General features: G+C 47.7%; 1 protein-coding gene across 2 annotated transcripts in view; it reads right to left on the reverse strand.

Moving 5' to 3' along the window:
* The window catches only part of TENT4A (terminal nucleotidyltransferase 4A), a 145,357-nt gene extending 137,639 nt beyond the window's left edge, over nt 1-7,718 (reverse strand). For both annotated transcript variants that reach the window (XM_030205430.1, XM_030205420.1), the window contains exon 1: nt 6,841-7,718. In XM_030205430.1, the coding sequence (XP_030061290.1) occupies nt 6,841-7,415 (575 nt within the window). In that variant the 5' untranslated portion in view covers nt 7,416-7,718. The remainder of the gene's footprint in view (nt 1-6,840) is intronic.
* Between the last annotated feature and the right edge of the window lie 13,008 nt (nt 7,719-20,726).

Raw genomic sequence — 20,726 nt, forward strand, 5'->3', positions numbered from 1 at the left:
CTGTAACTCACCTCGAGAAGCACAGGCATCTCTACCAGGAGACTTTCAGATAGGCAGTACTTTCCAAACAGCAGCATAAGGCTCTCATTGTCACAGCACTGCTGCAGGGGGCTAAAGGGTCACCTACCTCGCCCCTGGAAAGCTAAGGAAGACTCAAAGCTGTGGAAAACCAATATGCAGAAACTGGAGTGCTCCACACTAGGTTCCCCATCACATTCCTGAAAGATCTACATATAAAACTGCCTGAATTGCAAGCACATCAGAACCCAGGGGAGCACTGGGGCCTCAGCAGTGCCATGTGGAGTGGCAATAAAGATGGAGCTATACTAGATTGTAAGCTCTTGAGCAGGGACTGTCTCTTTATGACACATTGAGCCTGCAAATAGGTGGGAAAATGTGGGATACAAATGCAATAAAGAAATAAATGTCAGGTGTTCAGCGCTGCAAGTGTTTGGTAGCGCATACAAATGCTAATAAGCAAGCGCGCACACACACACACCCAAGAACAGAATAGCCTCATGAACCTAACAGGCTTCCGCCGGCTCCAAGTGCCCAACCAAATGGAAGAGCTAACCGCAGAGGATATAAAATTAGAACTTACAATGCCTGTCTGTATAAAGAACGGAATCTGTTCTTTCCTTTAAAGAGCCTGGTCGTGGTGAGGTCAACTCCCTCACCCGCGGGCAACTCCCTCTGTTCAAGGTGCCCTGAAAAGGATTCCCCTGGGTTATTATGGAGGGCTAAGTGACTTGCTCACGGACAGAAGGAGCAGCAGAGGGAATCGAACCCAGACAGCCAGGTTCAAAGCCTGCTGCATTAACCATTATGCTACTCCTCCACTCTACCGGCCCCTTAAACCCAACCAGGCCGTCTTAGGCGGCTTCTGTACGAACTCAGAGCCCGAGGCAGCAGAGCCTCGAAAATGGCCGCCTCCTGCCCCTCTCCCTCAGAGCGCAATAAAAACGCTTTGATCAAAAGAGTAAAAACTCTGAGGGAAATGCTCCCATAATAGCCTTTTCCGGGAAAGAAATCGAGGCTTCTCTGTCGGAGGGAGCCCCAGCAGATCCCGCCGCCGCATCCTGAGACCGCAGCGCTAGCGAGAAAATGCGCCGGCGGATCAAACGTTCTAGTCACAGACTTTCTGTCCGTGAGCAAGTCACTTAGCCCTCCATAATAACCCTGGGACGACATATGGATTCGGAGGGTGTCCCAGGGTCAGGGGAATCCTTTTCAGGGCACCTTGAACAGATGGAGTTGCCCGCGGGTGAGGGAGTTGACCTAAAAACATTAAGTCATAAACTTGATAAATCTTCAAGTTAAAAAAAGCGTACATTTTTTTTTTTTTTTTTTGTTACATTTGTACCCCGTGCTTTCCCACTCATGGCAGGCTCAATGTGGCAGGCAATGGAGGGTTAAGTGACTTGCCTAGAGTCACAAGGAGCTGCCTGTGCCGGGAATCAAACTCAGTTCCTCAGTTCCCCAGGACCAAAGTCCACCACCCTAACCACTAGGCCGCCACTCCACTCCAGCCCATATAAAAAAACATATATAAAAAAAATTTACTGATTTTCATGATTTATTTTTGTACTCGTTTATGTTTAACCCTGATGCAGCCTCTGTCAAAACGTGGCCATGTCGGGATTTGCTTAAAGACTTATTTTGAACTTTACAGTGTCTGCTTTGTTGCTGCAGACACCTAGTGCCTCTGTTTGCTTCCGCGCTTCCACCACTGTTACATGCTGTGTACAAGATACCACAGGTCATCCAAAGCTCCCGCAGCACTCACGGTCAGATAGGCAGGGGGGAGCAAGACTGGATAAAGCCCAACTACAAGCTTAATTAACTTCCCAATGCTGTTCATCTGCTCCCACATCAGGAGAAGTGCTTTACGGACTCTGCTAGGGCTACCATAGAAACAGAAAATGAAAGCAGATGAAGACCATGTGGCCTATCCAGTCTGTCCATCCATGCCATAAAGAAGAAAAACCAGGAGTACTTACAAATTGGCTCCCTAGAGGCTCCTGTTGGCAGAAGCAATTCACATTCTGAAACAGTGCTAAATAACCCACTGCTGAGCTATTGCTTATCCCTTTTTGATACTAACACTTGCTCCTATAGATTTTAATCCCTTTTATCCTCCACTGAAGAGGAATATTTTTGTGTTGTTTTTGGAGCAAGTCACACGAAACAGCAGCAAACTCAGATGAAGGGAAGGGGGACCAGGTGTACTCCACAGCAAAAGGCTGATCGCAACCAATACTCCAGCTCACCTGAAGCCCACCAAATAAAAGGACAGGAGCAAGCACCACCAGAAACTGCACGGGTTATGACCATCCACAAGAGAAAGAATACTGAAGAGAGGCTGCTGCACAGTATCCTTTATGGCAGCACTCTACTATTCTCTATCTCCACCTGCTGATAAGTATAACCAACAAGTCTCTGGGTTGAACTGTGGGACAAAATGGAACCATTTAATATATACTAATCAGCACATTGCTTCATTCCACTTCTATTCCAGGTAATAACTATAAAATCAACCCTTACCCCACCTCTTTCTCCCATGGCATACTTATAGAAGTACGATTAACATCTTGAATCTTATAAACTCCCACTATACACTCTTCCCCTGCCTCCCTTGGCTACTTTTAAAAAGGAAATGGATGGGGTTAGAGGGTTGTGAAGAAACAGTGTGTTTTAAGCCTATAAGATGTACCGGATATTTTCCCGTCTTAATTGATTCTGAAGTGTATTTCTCTTGTTTGTCCAACAGGTTGTGCATGTTTATGCTTAAAGATGTTACAGAGGACTGACCCTTCCTTCTTAGTTAGCACACAGATAATAGAAAGTGCCTTGCACACAGATAATAGAAAGTGCCTTGCAATGATATAACCAGTTTTTATTTGAAACTTGACTGTTCTGGGCTCTGATTGGCCTGGAGTTTTGAAATTACCCAGCAGTGGCTGGCTGTTGCTTCAGTTTCAGCCTGGGAGAAAAGAGAGAGAGCGCTCTTTGCCGAAGCTCTGTGAACAGATATCTGCCCTGATCTCCCCAGGTACTTTCTAGGAAGTAAGCAAATGTTTAGTTAGTTTTATAATTGATCCATATTTCAGTTACCTGTTATTGTTTTTCTGATTGCACATTTTTTATTCATTGTTCAACTTTTAAGACAATAAATAATTGTTTATTGCCTCTGCCTGTCTGGACTGATGAAGAAACCTGGTGGTTTGTATGTTGGGGTCTGTGTGTGCTTTCTGGGATCTGTGGGACCATTGGGAGTGTGACTCCAGTAACCTAGAAATCACTGGGGATAACTGGAAAGCAGGAGATGTGTGAGGCTAGGCAGTGTGGGCGGAGGAGAGAGGAACAGGAATAGGTCAGGAAATTACAGATAGGGGAGATAGAGTGGACATTTGAGGGGATAGTAAATACTTGGCAGTTTTAGATATGAGGGGGGTATACTGATGGGTTGGGAGAATGAGCGAATGAGCGAGGGTGTAAAATGAGGAATATGAGATGAGGGGATGATGTAGGGAAAGATTGAGACATGGAAGACTGGAGAAAGGATCAGAGGCACTGAAAAGGGATGGGGGTACTGGGGTATGGAAGGAAGGGGATAGGTCTCTGAAGGGGTTGAGTGAGATTGAAAATGGGGTTAAAAAGATGGTGAAAGAGAGGCTATTGGGTATAGCGTAACAGACAGAAGAATGGCCTTGGAGGCAAGAGAAAGAAGGAGAGACGGGATGGAGATGGGACTGATAGGTTGATGAGATGCAGTGGAGGGTTGATGAGGGCTAAGAGGATGAGTATAGAGGATGGGAATGGGGGACTAAAGAAGTGGGTTAAAGTTGGGGGAGGGGTTTAAGAGACTGGATGAGGAAGAGACAGAGGCTGCAACGAGAGTGCTGGAAATGGAATGAGAGGGAGATGATAAAAGCCAGAAGATAGATGAAGATGACAGAAAAGTGCGGGGGGGGGGGGGGGGGGGACATAAAATGAAAGATCAGTGCCAGGTGTAGAGAAGAAAAGGAAGACTACAAGGACAGAAAAAAAAATGGTAGTCACCTTGGAAAAAAAATTTAGAAGACGACACAGATGGAGAGTGGAAAAGAGACTAGGCAGATGCTGGACAGGACAGATGGGTCACAGAGAGAAGATGGATGGCAGACATGGAGAGAGAAGAAATGTGAAATGGACAGGAGATCCAGGAAAAGCAGAAGAGACATGGACCGAATCAAACAAAAATAAAATGCTCAGACTACAAAGGTACAAAAATGTATTCATTTTTGAATTTATCCATTAGAATATGTCAAACTTTGGAAAATATGCCTCTTTGATATTTCATATTTCCATTTCTGTTTCTCTAGTATTGCTGTATATGCAGAGTGACTCCTTGTTTTCCAGTTCAGATTTTTGCCTTTGTATCTCTATTACTGGTCTGAGATTCCTTGTTTCATATTTGTTGATAGACTGTTTCACATGTGTGAGCAAGGTGTGTTATTTGGTTAGGCTAGCATGTAGTTTTTGTGTAGAGATATGTAGCAGTCCTGTTGCTTTTTTTCTCACTAGATAGTGCATTGGGGTTTTAGGGTATTGTGTAATATTTACAGTGCATTTTTACAGATAAGGTTGTTTATCTTTGCGTCCTGGGAGTTAGTGCTGTTATGGTACTGTAAGGTTCTAAGTGTATTTCTGCACGAGTTTGTGCTTAGTGTTTTGCAGTGGAGAGATTGTGTGTTGGCCTTACTGAGGTGACTTACATGGGTCAATTTTTACAGACAGGGCGGGGCTAGGTGGGGCACAGTACTGGTCTGCACAGGGTCCCATAGTTGCTAAGACCAGTCCTGGACCCAGTATGGCAATTACCTAAAATTGTTCTAACTCCCTTGCCTAAATCCTCTAATGGGGATTTAACTCAAGTTGAAAATTATCGACCTGTGGCAAGTATCCCTCTGATTAAAAAAAAAAAAAAAAAAAGTTAGGCAATCCCAGCTTAAACTGATTCTTCATGACCCACATGATTTTATTTCAGCCTCAAGTTCCAAGGTGAAGTATTACTACCTGACTGAGAAGCAAATGAATCACATCAGGATGAAAGAATTCTAGTTGTTTAAGTCCAATTGTCTGCATTATTTTTTTTTTTTTTACATTTGTACCCCGCGCTTTCCCACTCATGGCAGGCTCAATGCGGCAGGCAATGGAGGGTTAAGTGACTTGCCCAGAGTCACAAGGAGCTGCCTGTGCCGGGAATCGAACTCAGTTCCTCAGTTCCCAAGGCCCAAAGTCCACCACCCTAACCACTAGGCCACTCCTCCATCATTAGCTTTTGAAACTGTGATTTAAGCCATGCTACCATAAACAAGGCGCATTTGTATATATAATAAGAATCTTTATGATGAAAGCGGCTTTCACTACAAAGAACATACTTGCATATAAAACACTTTGATAGTACCAAAGATAAGCAGTACATCAAATCCCACAACCTCTTTACCTTTAAAGTACTTTGTAGTTTACTTTTAAGACATTTCTCTACTTTAGAGTGGAGGAGTGGCCTAGTGGTTAGGGTGGTGGACTTTGGTCCTAGGGAACTGAGCAACTTAGTTCAATTCCCACTTCAGGCACAGGCAGCTCCTTGTGACTCTGGGCAAGTCACTTAACCCTCCATTGCCCCATGTAAGCCGCATTGAGCCTGCCATGAGTGGGAAAGCACAAGGTACAATGTAACAAAAAAATTTAAAAAAAAATTTACCACAGGAAAAAAAAACATTGTGTCCCCTTTGTGCTAATCAAATTTATTTCAGAGACGCTGAATTTGAGACTTTCCCACTGTCAAAAGAAACCAAGGTCAGCTAACTGTGGCCAACCTTTTATATTTCACTAAGAGCGGTGATTAATGGAACATACTTCCTGAATTGCATAACGGTCATCGTAAATTGGCCTCAACAGTAATCAGGCTACTTTCGATAAATGAACTTTTGAAAAACAGACCCCAAAAAACTTGACCTATTCCTCTAGCAACTATGTATTGCGTGTATTATATTTAACCCCCCCCCCCCTAAACTAAACTCAAACTTATTTTAAGGTAAGCTGCCTCTCCCTACAATTCGCCTGATAGAAGATACTCAAAATAAAGAGAATGGTTGAAAGCAAATCTGTAAGGCCAGAACGTCCCAAATGGGTCTTAAGTAACCTGGGTCTTCTCCACAAAAATAAGTGACAACTACTGCTCTAGACACGAGTTCCTCGGTAAGTCCAACATAACAGTAAAGCCAAAAGCTCTTCGTTACCTTTGATGCTACTATCAGCGACTGCGACGCTCAATACCGTATTTTCCATCTTGGAACTTGAGGCTGAAATATAACCATGTGCTGCAGAGGAACCGACTCTGGGGAGTGTTGAGCACCCAGTATTGAGAAAATTCCTTGTGTCAAGAGAGGGGATATTTCTATTGGGCTTAGCATCCCCCAATCATTTTGAAAAGTTGCATCCTATGCCTGAGAGCAACCCGCAAAACAGCTAAACGCCGTTGCATTTCACACATAGGATCACTCGCCCTGATTGCTTTCTCCCAGGACACAGAGACCGAAATTATCCCGAGAGCCAGCACACTAAGGGAGCCGGCTCTACAGAAATATTTGCGACACTACGGTAGGGGGAGGAGATTACAAGAGGTAGCAGAAATGACAAGTTAATTTATGAGTACCCACCCTCAGCAGTCACTACAGACAGGGGGTCCCGAAAACAGTCGTCGCACCCATACAACTCGAAATAACATCACACACACTACCCAGGATCGTCCAGATAACAATCAACCACTCCAATGTTGCTTAGCCAATTACTTACCCTTGGATACCAGCGCTGTATTTGCTGTTCCTCCCTTTCCACGGGGTGCCTGCGGGTCCCCTTTGCTGCTGCTGCCGCCACCCTCCTCCCCCGGCTAACAAATAGTTGATACCGTACGTGCTGGCCTTGTTGTCGTGTTTCCTGCGTCCCAAGTGGTTCTGGTGGTGCAGTCTAGCCAGAACAGGGGGTGGCGGCGGCGACGGGGGTGGCGAGAGATAGGTGCAAGCTGACGCAAAGGTGCGATGTTCCAGGCCCTCAGCAGAGTTACTAGCACAGAAGCAGGGGGTAGCGACGGAGGAAGGCGAAGGAACGCTACCGGGACTGTCGGCGCCGGATTCTGTGGAAGAGGAGGAGCCGGAGAGGGGCTTGCGGTTCTCTGGGCCGGTGGTGGGGGGTGACACACTGTGGTTCGGCCGAGCCAAGGAGTTTAGGCACAGGTAATGCTGTGGGTGGCGCCGCGCTGTCCCCGCACCGCGCCGGGCTCGTAGCCCCAGTGAGGTTTCCCAGATCTGCATCCACAGCGCATTGGCGGGGCCCGTCTGCTCCGGCTGGATCCAAGCCACGCGGGGATCCATGCGTCCAAGGAAGGGGAGGAGGTGGTGGGGAGGGCCAGACCCCCGCGCTCCCTCCGTCAAAGCTCACGCCCTAAGCGGCAGACAAACAGCACTCCTCCTTCGCTTGGCTCGCCCTAACTTAAGCGGACTCGCCGCCGGGAACGCGCCATGCACCGGGTTCAACAGAAACGGGGGGGAAGGGGAGGGAGTGTGGGAACGGAAGAAACACGCGCGCGCGTGTGAAGCGCACGAAACGTAGCTGAGCGTGACAGTCACTCACTGCCATAAACTTTAAAAGTCCGCCGCTATCCCCAATGTGGCGTCCACTCTCCGGCTTAGGGGCCGCAAAGCGCATGCGCCGCAGATTTTAAAAACCTTAGACACACCGCCCTGGTAACAGCACGCCTGCTCCATGAGAACCGGGAGGGGCGACGGAAGTAGAAAGGGTTGGTAAAGCTGCTGCAACGAGGAGGAGGAGGAGGGTTTTTTTTTTTTTGACAGTAGCCCGCACAAGGAGGTTAGATTGAGAACAGGAGACGGTACGAGATTATGTAGCCCAAGGATGCTAAAGTAAAACAAGAGTTGAGGTGTCGTCAAAAAGTTGAAGCCAATTTTGGTTAGTCTATATCCCCCCCCCCCCCCCCCCGCAGCCGTCAGCTAGTACACTCAAAGCAAACATGAGCTGCTGCATTCTCGTCGTTCTTTATTGTTGGTAGCACTTTTATTTAATCTTACTTATATTTTCAAACATGCCGGTTTGTGCAGCATACAGATCTACACAGAGGAAGTATAATAACGGAATAACTTTTCATAGATACTACTTACTACTACTTAACATTTATAAAGCACTACCAGGGTTACGCAGCGCTGTACATTTTAACACAGAGGACAGTCCCTGCTCGAAGGAGCTTACAATCTAAAGGAGAAAAAAGTGCAGTCAATCAAATTGGGGCAGTCTAGATTTCCTGAATAGATGAATAATGGTTAGGTGCCGAAAGCAACATTGAAGAGGTGGGCTTTGAGCAAGGATTTGAAAATGGGCAGGGAGGGGGTTTGGCGTATGGACTCAGGGAGTTTATTCCAAGCATAGGGTGAAGGAAGGCAGAAAGGGCGGAGCCTGGAGTTGGTGGAGAAGGGTACTGAGAGGAGGGATTTGTCCTGTGAGCGGAGGTTACGGGTAGGAGTGTAAGGGGAGATGAGGGTAGAGAGGTAATGAGGGGCTGCAGATTGAGCGCATTTGTAGGTAAATAAGAGAAGCTTGAATTGTGTGCGGTACCTGATCGGAAGCCAGTGAAGTGACTTGAAGAGAGGGGTGATATGAGCATATTGGTCTAGGCGGAAGATAAGACGTGCAGCAGAGTTCTGAACGGATTGAAGGGGGATAGATGGTTAAGTGGGAGGCCAGTGAGGAGTAGGTTGCAGTAGTCAAGGCGGGAGGTAATGAGAGAGTGGATGACAGTACAGGTGGTGTGCTCAGAGAGGAAAGGGCAAATTTTGCTGATGTTATAAAGAAAGAAGCGACAGGTCTTGGCTGTCTGCTGGATATGCGCAGAGAAGGAGAGGGAGGAGTCGAAGATGACTCAGAGGTTGCAGGCAGATGAGACGGGGAGGATGAGAGTGTTATCGACTGAAATAGAGAGTGGAGGGAGAGGAGAAGTGGGTTTGGGTGGAAAGACAATGAGTTCGGTCTTGGCCATGTTCAGTTTCAGGTGGCAGTTGGACATCCAGGCAGCAATGTCGGATAAGCAGGCCGATACTTTGGCCTGGGTTTCCGCAGTGATGTCAGGTGTGGAGAGATAAAGCTGGGTGTCGTCAGCATAAAGATGATATTGGAAACCATGAGATGAAATCAGCGAGCCCAGGGAAGAGGTGTAGATTGAGAAAAGAAGGGGTCCAAGGACAGATCCCTGAGGAACACCAACAGAGAGTGGGATGGGGGTAGAGGAAGATCCATGAGAATGTACTCTGAGGTATGGTGGGAGAGATAAGAGGAGAACCAGGAGAGGACAGAGCCCTGGAATCCAAATGAGGATAGTGCGGCAAGGAGTAGATTATGATTGACAGTGTCAAAAGCGGCGAATAGGTCGAGGAGGATGAGGATGGAGTAGTGACCTTTGGATTTTGCAAGGAACAGGTCATTACAGACTTTAGTGAGTGCCGTTTCTGTCAAGTGTAGAGGGCGAAAACCGGATTGCAGCGGATCAAGGATGGCATGAGAGGAGAGAAAATCAAGGCAGCGGCTGTGAGTAGTAATTTGTTATAGGTCGTAAGCAGTGTGCTATTTGAGGGGTTAGTTATAGGGAGACCCTAGCGCGTGTTGTATTCATGCAGACATTTATTCTTCTGGTAAAAGGCCACTAAAATAGACATCATATTATGAGAATCAAGTGCTCACCATTTAGAGTATCTATCTATCTATCTATCTATCTATGCCTTTCCTGTACTTTGTAAGCCACATTGAGCCTGCAAAAATGTGGGGTATAAATTAAACAAATAAATATTTACTTATGACAGTTATAGCCCACATTAAACATGTATTACGTTGAAACCTGGGAACATTTAAACTTTTTTTTCCTGTGCCTAGATCAAAACAGAAAGATGGTTAGTGGGAACCAGTGGCATAGCTAAGGGTGGGCCTGGGTGGGCACAGGCCCACCCAGTCAGCAGCTCATGAGGCCCCCAAAACTCTTTTGTGGTGACGCCTCACTACTCTCTCTCCCTCTTCTCCACTCGTGGCCTGGCACCTGCCAGTCTCTCTGGAGCCCCTCTCTTAATCTGCCTCAGAGCTACTGCCGGAGGCAATTCCTATAGGCATTGTGTGCTGGCCCTCTATCATGTCCTGTCCTCAATGATGTCACTTCTTGTTTCTTTGGCTGAGATGTGGTAGAGAAATGTCAAGTAGTAGTAGGAAGCCAGTCTGATCCAGGAGGTGTGCAGGAGAGCTCAGCTCATGCAGAAGCAGCTGAAGCTAAGCAGGGACAGCCTTGGTCCCATCTGGAAGGGTGACCCGGTTACAATATATATATATATATATATTTAAAAAAAAAGTAGAAGAAATCTTCCTTTGTCCGTTGCCTCTGTTCCCCTTTATTCCTCTTCCGTCTTTCTCCTTTCCTGTAGTCCTGCTCAGAGGCTGATCGCATACAGGCAACAGGCAGAGTGCTTAGCACAGGTTGACTAGGAATTGCGACAGGCAACTTCTCGGAGGTAGAACCTGAGGAGGGGGTTCAGAGAGAAATGGGCAAATGTCAGGTCATTAAAAATAAAAACACTATATTATGTGTATGTACAGGGGTGGGGTGGGAAGGGTCCACCCAGGTTCACTCGGCCCACCCAGAATGACAGGTTTGCCTACTCCCCTGGTGGGAACTTACTTCTTTTGTTTTGTGGAATGCAGTGGTATATTATAAAAATGCACTTATATTGTTTATTACTAGTATTTATAAGATAGATATTGAATAATGTAGATAGATGTATCCTGGGAATAATGAAGGCTAAGGGGAAAAAAAATCAGTAAAAGAGTTGGAGCTGAATGACAGGAGCAAAGCTGATGGAGTGGAAATGAGTCAGCAAGTTCAGCAAACAAAATGTAGCCTTAAAACTATTAGCTGGTTGAGACTTCCAGTGGAGCTGCCGGCCAAGATGGCCACTGCAATTTGAGCTCCGCAATTTCCCAGCTGCATGCCCCAATTTTCTAGGGTTAAAATCTAAACCCACAGTCTACCTGATTATCACTGCAGTTTCCTCTGACATATGGTGCAGACGCTGCCTTGATCCTCCGGGGAAAGAAGCCCGAATTTGCTGGCGGCGGGTGAGCTGACTTTCGATCGCGGAGGCGGCATGGCAGTGGATTGGTGGGGCAGCACGTGGCCGGTAGAGAAGTCGGGACCACGGGGATGCTTGGATAACTGTGGAGAGGAGCAATGTCTTAACGGAGAGCCAGGACGTGGAGTCTACTGAAGCAGTGGTGTCGGGAAAGACGGCGGTTTGTAATGTGGTTGACGGGCAGAGGTGAATTGATGGAGGAGAGAGAGATTCCCGCGCTCCAGCCCCTGTTCTGAGACCTTAATGACTGCATCAGGCGGTGAGAATGACAAAAAGAGGTTGGCTGTATTTTTGCTCAATATTTTAAGTGAAGCGTTATTTGGGTGCCTGTCTGCATTGTATACAAGGTGTTACTCTGCCTGTTGCCTGTATGCGATCAGCCTCTGAGCAGGACTACAGGAAAGGAGAAAGACGGAAGAGGAATAAAGGGGAACGGAGGCAAGACACAGAGGCAACGGACGAAGGAAGATTTCTTCTACTTTTTTTTTTTTAATATATATATATATATATATTGTAACCGGGTCACCCTTCCAGATGGGACCAAGGCTGTCCCTGCTTAGCTTCAGCTGCTTCTGCATGAGCTGAGCTCTCCTGCACACCTCCTGGATCAGACTGGCTTCCTACTACTACTTGACATTTCTAAAGCGCTACTAGGGTTACGCAGCGCTGTACAATTTAACATAGGACAGTCCCTGCTCAAAGGAGCTTACAATCTAAAGGACAAATGTACAGTCAGTCAAATAGGGGCAGTCTAGATTTCCTGAAAGGTATAAAGGTTAGGTGCCGAAAGCAACATTGAAGAGGTGGGTTTTGAGCAAGGATTTGAAGATGGGTAGGGAGGGGGCTTGGCGTAAGGGCTCAGGAAGTTGATTCCAAGCATAGGGTGAGGCGAGGCAGAATGAGCGGAGCCTGGAGTTGGCGGTGGTGGAGAAGGGTACTGAGAGGAGGGATTTGTCCTGTGAGTGGAGGTTACGGGCGGGAACGTAAGGGGAAATGAGGGTAGAGAGGTAATGAGGAGCTGCAGACTGAGTGCATTTGTAGGTAAGAAGGAGAAGCTTGAACTGTATGTGGTATCTGATTGGAAGCCAGACTGGCTTACTCTCACTCAGTCTCTCCCTCCGTTGGTGAGGGTCAGTATAGCCCTTAGTTTCTTTCTCCACCCGCTTCCAGAGACTTTAACACACTCAAAGTTCTTATAAAAATTCAAGGCTTTATTGTTCAAGCTCTTTAAACACAGTATTAGCTGTGACTTGCATCAGTACCCTCCAGCATGAATAGTTCAGCTTATTATTAACAGTCATTATTGTCACATAGTTCAATCCCTCCTCCAGCACAGATAGTTCAGCTTAGCCTTAACAGTCATTATTTCCAACAAAGTTCAGGCCTATTTTCCACATGACAGTTGCTGACTCTGTTAACCCCACAGCACTATCTTTTATAAGCAGACATTTCTGGGTTAGTTGTTTCCACCAGCCTCCTCTCCACAGGCTCACTTTAGCCTCCCCCAACATCCACAGCTTTGGCAGTACAGAGGCCACAAAAGCTTTTACCTTTTCTCCTCGAGACTGAGCCAAACCAGCCACTTCCATACACTCCTCTCCCCCTTCTCCTTCCACCTCCTCTTTATTACAATCCATCTCCTCCTCCTCCCCAAGCTCCACCAGCTGTTCCCCATCTCCAGGATCAGACCTCATCTCCCAATCAGTCATTCCTCCCGCTCCCTCCTGGGAGTTCAGCTGACCCTGCACTGGCTTCTGGGGAGTGTAGTTTCTCTCCTGAACTAAAGATTTTTCTGTCAGTTTGGCCCCTAGAGGGCACACTGCTCTCCTAGCTGAGCTAAATGACCGGGGATGCTGACGGCTGAAAGAACCCCTATCCCCTTTTCCCCGCATCAGCACTCCAGCGTGCTCACAATATATATATATATATACACACACAACTGAGGCACAGGACACCTGGAGGACTCTTCTCCAACCTTGGAGCTGTAGTTTGGCCGTATGGCAGGGAAAGGATCTACAAAGGACGTGGAGAAGCAATGTGGAGGAGAATTAAAAATGGCAGAGAAATGTGTCCCTCCGGCAGGATCTGCTTGGGCTTCCGAAGTTGTAGTGGAGGTCCGCCAGGCCTTAGGAGCACAACTGCAGCAAATTATTGATAAGTTGGATGGCATGGAACATCGGCTCACTACCTTCACCAAAGATCTTCAGGAGGCTCAACAGAAAATAGGAGAGCTTGAAACATCAACACAGGAATCATCAGTAGAAATCAAGCATCTTCAGGGGACAGTAGCTTCTCTGGAAGAAAAGGTTGATGATCTGGAAAATTGTTCCCGCAGGAACGATTTGAGGCTGGTGGGATTACCGGAATCGGTGCAGGATGCTGAATTAAGGTGCTTCCTGGAAGCATGGTTTTCTAAGTTCTTACAACATCAAAATATTGCAGGTCCTATACAAATAGAGCATGCTCATCGGATGGGGACTAGGAGATCAACTAAGGACCGGCCTAGAGTGGTCATCCTGCGGTTGCTTCATTATCATCATAAAATGGAGATATTAACTGCTTTTAGAAATGGTAAAACCCTGGAATACGAAGGCCACAAGATATTATTGTTTTCAGGATTATTCCACTAAGGTGTCCCTCAAACGGAAACAATTTTCTTCAATTTGTGGCCATTTACACAAACTACAAATGCGCTTTAGCCTTTTATATCCAGCTAAGCTGCGAATTCACCATAATGAAACTATAAAATATTATGACACAGTGGCAGCAGTCCAGGCCTTTGTTGACTGCATGGAGCGTGAGAGCTCCAGTGCAGTTAAATGACTTATGAGGCTTTTATGGTACTACTCGGAATATCCGGGAAGTAGCATTTTGGGACATTCTTGCATTTATCATACTTAAGCTAACAGAACTTTGATCGAGAAGGATGTTTTAGATAATCTGTCAAAGGCGTAAACTGTATACTTTTGTTTTTTTTGCAATATTGAGCAAGGTTGTTTGAAGGGTACTATTAGCCTGTGGGGGGGTTGGGAATTTACCCACCCCCTTCTTGTTCTACATATCAGAGATGGGGGGTTGCGGTTGGGTTACGGAGGTCAAGCACCTTGGTTCCATTTCACAGTGGGGTGGGGGGAGGGTAGAGTTAGATATGCATTCTATGAAGAGGAATGGGGGGGGATGCTCATATAAATTAACCCTTGAGTTAGGGCCGGGGGGTAAAGGTTGGAATACCCTTGTGTGAAATTTAGGGTCAAGTTGTCATTGGTGAGGGAGAAATGGTATGGGGGGATGTTGGAGGCTGGGACAACGTCCTCGGGATTTATGGAGTATTGGTCAGTTATATTTGATGAGTACAGATGCTATAACATGAACGATTGGAAGGTTTATTCTTGGAACGTGGGGGTATCACGACTCCAATAAGGAGAAAAATGATTTTACATAGTTTACATCGTCGGGGAGCGACCATAGCTTTGTTGCAAGAAATACATCTTTCTGCACCTGAACATCGTAAATTGCATACTTGGTGGGTTGGGGATTATGTGGAGGCTCCTGTACAGGGAAAAAAGGCTGGGGTCTTGATACTATTTCATAAAAAACTACAAATAGAGAAAAAATTGGTGATAGCAGATCCAGAGGGCAGATATATCATTGCTCATTTGATGATAGATGGCTGTCCCTATGTATTGTGTAATATCTATGCTCCCAATGTTTATGACAGGGGCGTATCTGCGTGGGGCCTCAGGGGCCTGGGCCCCCGCAGATTTTGCCCTGGACCCCCCTACCGCCATCAACCCTCCCCTGCTGCCGTTGCTTACTTTTGCTGGCGGGGGACCCCAACCCCCGCCAGCCGAGGTCCGCTTCCACCTGCCGCTGCCTTAAAAACTACTTCTTCAGCCGGCAGGGGACCCCAAACCCCCGCCAGCCACCCCGAGGTGTTTAAAATTCATCTTCGGCCTCCGTGGCCGTGCTGCTGTTGATAGGAGCTGTTGAATCCACTTCGGAGTCTGACGTCGCAGCACGTACAACGACGTCAGACTCCGAAGTGGATTCAACAGCTCCTATCAACAGCAGCACGGCCACGGAGGCCGAAGATGAATTTTAAACACCTCGGGGCGGCTGGCGGGGGTTTGGGGTCCCCCGCCGGCTGAAGAAGTAGTTTTTAAGGCAGCGGCAGGTGGAAGCGGACCTCGGCTGGCGGGGGTTGGGGCCCCCCGCCAGCAAAGGTAAGCAATGGCAGCGGGGGAGGGTTGGCGGTGGGAGGGGGGTGGAGAAAGTCATTGGTGGCGGTGGGGGCTCTGACAATGGCGGGGGGGGGGGGGCTAAATTGTGCCCACTCCCTCTGGCTCTGGCCCCCCCTACCGCCGGAGTCCAGATACGCCCCTGGTTTATGATAAGAATTTCTTTTGTAAAAACTTCCTGACATTAGACCTGAGTCTGCCCCCCTTCAACCTCAATTCATGTCCTCTAGTTCTTCCGCCTTCCCGTCTCCAAAAAAGGTGCATTTGCGGATTAATACCTTTCAAATATTTGAATGTTTGTATCATGTCACCCCTGTTTCTCCTTTCCTCTAAGGTATACATGTTCTTGTCAGCTAGTCTCTCTTCGTACGGTTTGCAATGCAAATCCCATACCATTTTTGTAGCTTTTCTCTGCACCGTGTGGATTGGAGGCTAATCTTTAAACCTTCAGTGCATTAGCGACTAAACTGAAAACTCAGATAAGTCTGCTCCTGATAGCATTATTTTTCAGTACTTGTATTGATTAGTTTTGCCAGTTTTGCTATTTATCTGTGTTTTTGAGAGCTTTTCCATGCGGTAAAAATTGCACGGTGTGGATTAGAGGGTCCTTACCAAGTGACGTTTTATGATACATGCATTGATTTACAATTGGACTTTCATGTTATATTAGTTGAAATTTTTCACATGCACATATTTCACATTTAAAAGGAGAGCCATATATATTTAGAGTACAGCATGATGTATAGAGTGTAGAAGTGAGCCGCTTTCGGCAGCAAGACTCACTGAATTGCATGCTCGGGTGAAGGTACAACCTATATTGAACTCTCTTTTTGGCTTTTTCTCTCTCTCTCTCTCTTTATATATATATATATATATATATATATATATATATATATATATATATATAATTTAGTATTTGATTATTTCCATTCAGCAAAAAATCTTTACATCAGGGATTGACTTCCAGGATAGCAAAATGACTAGAAGCTTGTTTAGATTTAGAAAGTTCTGATTATAAGCCATATTTTAAGCACCCTGTAACACATGAGAATGTTTTTATATTTTTGGATCCCTGTCATATGCTCAAGCTTGTTAGGAATACACTAGGAGAGAAGCCATTGGTTGATGGGGAGGGGGGATTAGTACAATGGGAATACATAGAAAAGCTTCACAAACTGCAAGAAAATGAGGGGTTACACTTAGGTAATAAATTGAGAACTCAGCATGACATCAAGTTATTTGAAATGTCAAGGTTCCAAGGCTCCATTGCAGTCAGCAAACACAGCTGATATAAAAGACCCTGCAGTGTGTAAAATGGACTTCCTAACATCTTTGCAGGAGTCCAGACATGGCATGTCTATGTTAGATTCAGTTCATAAAACTGGATTCCAGTTTGCATTGACAGTTTGATATTCAAGTTTAGCAATCAGCAAGTCATAGAGCATCAGCAAATTAAATTCCTGTGTGACTTTAAAGTAAGCCAAGATCATTTGGAGTTAGTTTTTGTAAAAATTTGGTGTCTCAGGGTCAGTAACAACAACCCATCAGCTAGTAGGCAGTTCATTGCTGCTTATAGAAAAATGCTTGTGCATAATGATCTGCAAGTTCCTTGTCATCAAGTAGATGAAGCCATTACATATGGGTTGTGTCCATCAACCAGCAGGGGGAGATAGAGAGCACTCAATTTTTCACAGTGCCTCATGGCCAGCTAGCTCCACTGCCTCTTCAATATTCTCTATCTCCCCAAGCAGGGTGGCTGCAGCTTCTTCGAGCTCCATCAAAAATCTGCCTGGGGGTGGCTCCTGGCTTGCCAGTTGTTAGCCGGGGTGTTAGAGGCTATAGCAGCTTCACTTTGAAGGCACATAGGTCAGCCCTTTCCCTGCCTTACCCATGCCCCCGTGGATGTGGACATATTAGCTTGCTTTTCACTGTCCTTTCCCACTCAGTGGATGCAGGCACATTGGTTCGCCTTTCCCTACCTTTCCCACTTATCTGAGCTTCCAGAGTGTTTATTTGCCTCTGCTTTCCTCACAGCGTTAAAAAAATAAATAAATAAAGTTGCATCGCGCTTTAGCGCAGCGATCTTGGAAAAGAGGTTTTTTTCTTGAGATTCTTCTGCAGGACCGGAGCTGTGATACTCGGTCTAGTGAGGTATGTGTTTTCTGACTCCTCCGGGGTGGGCCCGCGATCGGGATGTTTTTGGCGCGAACCGCCATTTTTGAATTTTACTGCCGTTTTCGGCGATGGCTGCGGAGACTGTAAAGTGCTGTTCTAAATGTGGCAAGCGCAAATCAGCAGCGGGGCTCTGTAATTCATGCTGTACAGACGGTAGAGCCGGCCTGAGCATGGCGAGCGGCGAGCTTTTGCGCTCTGAGCTGGCAGCGGACGCCATTTTGGATTTTCCACATGGCGCAGCCTCTGTTGCGACGGAGAGCCCTGAATCCGGAGGGGGTCCTCTGAGGGAGGCTAATAATAGAGCTGATAGCCCTGGGCAGGATCCGGGCAGTCAGGGAGCAGTTTTCTCCCCTGATTTTGTTTTAATGCTGCATAGGGCGTACATGCTTAAAAGAGCTCTTCGGACCCTCTGCCTGCCCCCCCGGTGGATCCTGGCCTTTTGTAATTGGCTTTGCCTGTTTCTTATCCTCCTGATAAACGCAGAAGGGCTAATTCCCCTTCTGAGTGTGGCGCACCCCCCCCCCCCCCCCCCCCCCCCCCCGTGGTCGGGCTATGAGGATTCTGAGGGGTCTGGCAGAACTTCTTGGGCTGAGGAGCCAGAGTCGGGTGCAGAATTGCCACAGGAGCTTGATGATCCGTCTGCGGTGAGGATTTTCCACCGCGAGGGGCTGCCAGCGCTTATTTCAGATGCCTTACAAGCCCTCTCGATTGAAGATCCTGGGAGTGGCACAGTCTCCTCTGTTAATCCAAGGATGGCTAGTACCAGAAAGCCTGCTCGAGCCTTTCCTTTGCATGACTCCATCCAAGAGCTTATTTCGGCTCAATGGGCTGACCCCAAGGGACCTTTGAAGGTTGCCAGGGCTATGGGGCAATTATACCCTCTGAGTGAGGAACATTTGGCTCGCTTTGCAATGCCTAAAGTGGATGCCTTGGTCACGGCTGTGACAAAGAGAACTACCCTCCCTGTTGAAGGAGGTGTTGCCCTGAAGGATATTCAAGACCGCAGGCTTGATTCAGCTCTAAAGCGGTCCTTTGATTTGGCAGGTCTCACTGTTCGGGCGTCTGCATGCAGTTGTTGTACTGCTAGAGCCTGCCTGGCTTGGTTACAGCAGGCAGTGGAACAGCCCGGTGATGGAGCGGAGACCTTATCTGAAGTGGCTCCGCGGATGGAGTCGGCCTTGTCCTTTTTGGCTGATGCCCTTTATGATATGGTCAGAGCTTCGGCTAAACAAATGGCTGTAGCAGAGGCGGCTCGCCACACTCTTTGGCTACGACATTGGGCGGCGGACATGGCCTCTAAGCAAAGGTTGGTGAAGTTGCCCTTTCAAGGCCTTCTCCTGTTTGGTGAGGAGCTGGAAAACATTGTTAAAGGCCTGGGGGATTCCAAACCTCAGCGCTTGCCCGAAGATAGGCCGAAGCCTTCCTCTAAGGATCAGGCGGTCCGCTCCTCTTATAGACCTCGCTTCCGTGAAGCTAGAAGGTACTGCCCTGGGCGTGCTGCTGGGTTTACTTCGCGTGCCCACTTTCAGCAGAGAAACTCCTTTCGCTCGGACAAACGTTCCGCAGCTGCCGGTTCAAGGCCTGGAGTTCAGGGGTGACCCTCTCAATGACGGTGCGCCGGCCCCCTCCTCGTTTCCTGTCATTGGAGGAAGACTTTCCCTCTTTTTCGAGGAGTGGGCCAAAATCTCCGTAGATCAGTGGGTCTTGGACCTGATCAGAGACGGATACCGAATAGAATTCGATGCCCCGGTGAGAGACGTGTTTGTGGAGTCCCGATGCGGTTCTGCCGCCAAACGGGCGGCGGTAGAGGAGACTTTGCACAGTCTGTGCCGGATAGGGGCTGTGACCCCGGTGCCTTCCGCTGAACAAGGTCTAGGCCGCTACTCCATTTACTTTGTGGTGCCACGAAAAGGCGGGTCTTTTCGCCCGATCCTGGACTTAAAAGAGCTAAACAAGTCCTTAAGAGTGCAGCATTTTCACATGGAAACCCTATGCTTCGTCATTACGGCAGTACAGCCAGGAGAGTTTTTCACGTCTCTGGACCTGAAAGAAGCTTACTTGCACATACCAATTTGGCACCCGCACCAGAAGTTTCTGCGGTTTGCGGTGTTGGGAAAACATTTCCAGTTTCGGGCCTTGCCTTTTGGCTTCGCCACAGCTCCCCGAACCTTCTCCAAGGTAATGGTGGTAGTAGCTGCCTTTCTCAGGCGAGAGGGTATCCGGGTTCACCCGTACCTAGACGACTGGCTCATCAGAGCAGACTCAGAAAAAGAGAGTCATCTAGCTACAGCCAGAGTGGTTTCAGTCCTTCAGTCTCTGGGCTGGGTCGTCAATATGGCCAAAAGTGACCTGACCCCCTCACAATCTCTAGAATATTTGGGGGCCAGGTTCAACACAGCCTCGGGCTATGTGTTTCTTCCCGAGCAACGGCGGTGCAAGCTTCAGAATCAGGTCCGTCTGCTCCTCAGGATGCCCCGCCCGCAAGCTTGGGACATTGTCCAGCTGTTGGGATCGATGACGGCCACCTTGGAAGTGGTGCCATGGGCGAGAGCACACCTGAGACCTTTACAGTATTCTCTACTTCAACGATGGTCTCCAGTATCTCAGGATTATCAGTGCAGACTTTCTTGGCTCCCTGCGGCCCGCCTCAGTATGGAGTGGTGGCTGTCGGACAGCATGTTGCAGCGGGGAATGCCGCTGGCGCTCCCCGATTGGTGCCTAGTGGTGACAGATGCCAGCCTGAAGGGCTCGGGCGCACATTGCCAGGGGAAGTATGCCCTGGGTCTGTGGACGCCCGACGAGTCGGGTCTATCAACCGCCTGGAGTTGAAAGCGGTGTTTCTGGTTCTTCTGGCCTTTCAAGTGACCCTGGAAGGATTGGCTGTCCGAGTGATGTCGGACAACACGACAGCAGTGGCCTACATAAATCGACAAGGCGGCACTCAGTGCAGAGCTCTAGCCGCGCAGGCCGAACAAATTTGCCACTGGGCCGAGCTGCAGCTACAGTCCCTATCAGCAGCTCACATTGCAGGTCAGAGCAACGTGCAAGCCGACTATCTAAGCAGGCATCAGATCGATCCAGCAGAGTGGGAACT

This window comes from Microcaecilia unicolor, chromosome 1 (genome assembly GCF_901765095.1).
Source record: "Microcaecilia unicolor chromosome 1, aMicUni1.1, whole genome shotgun sequence".
Lineage (NCBI taxonomy): Eukaryota > Metazoa > Chordata > Amphibia > Gymnophiona > Siphonopidae > Microcaecilia > Microcaecilia unicolor.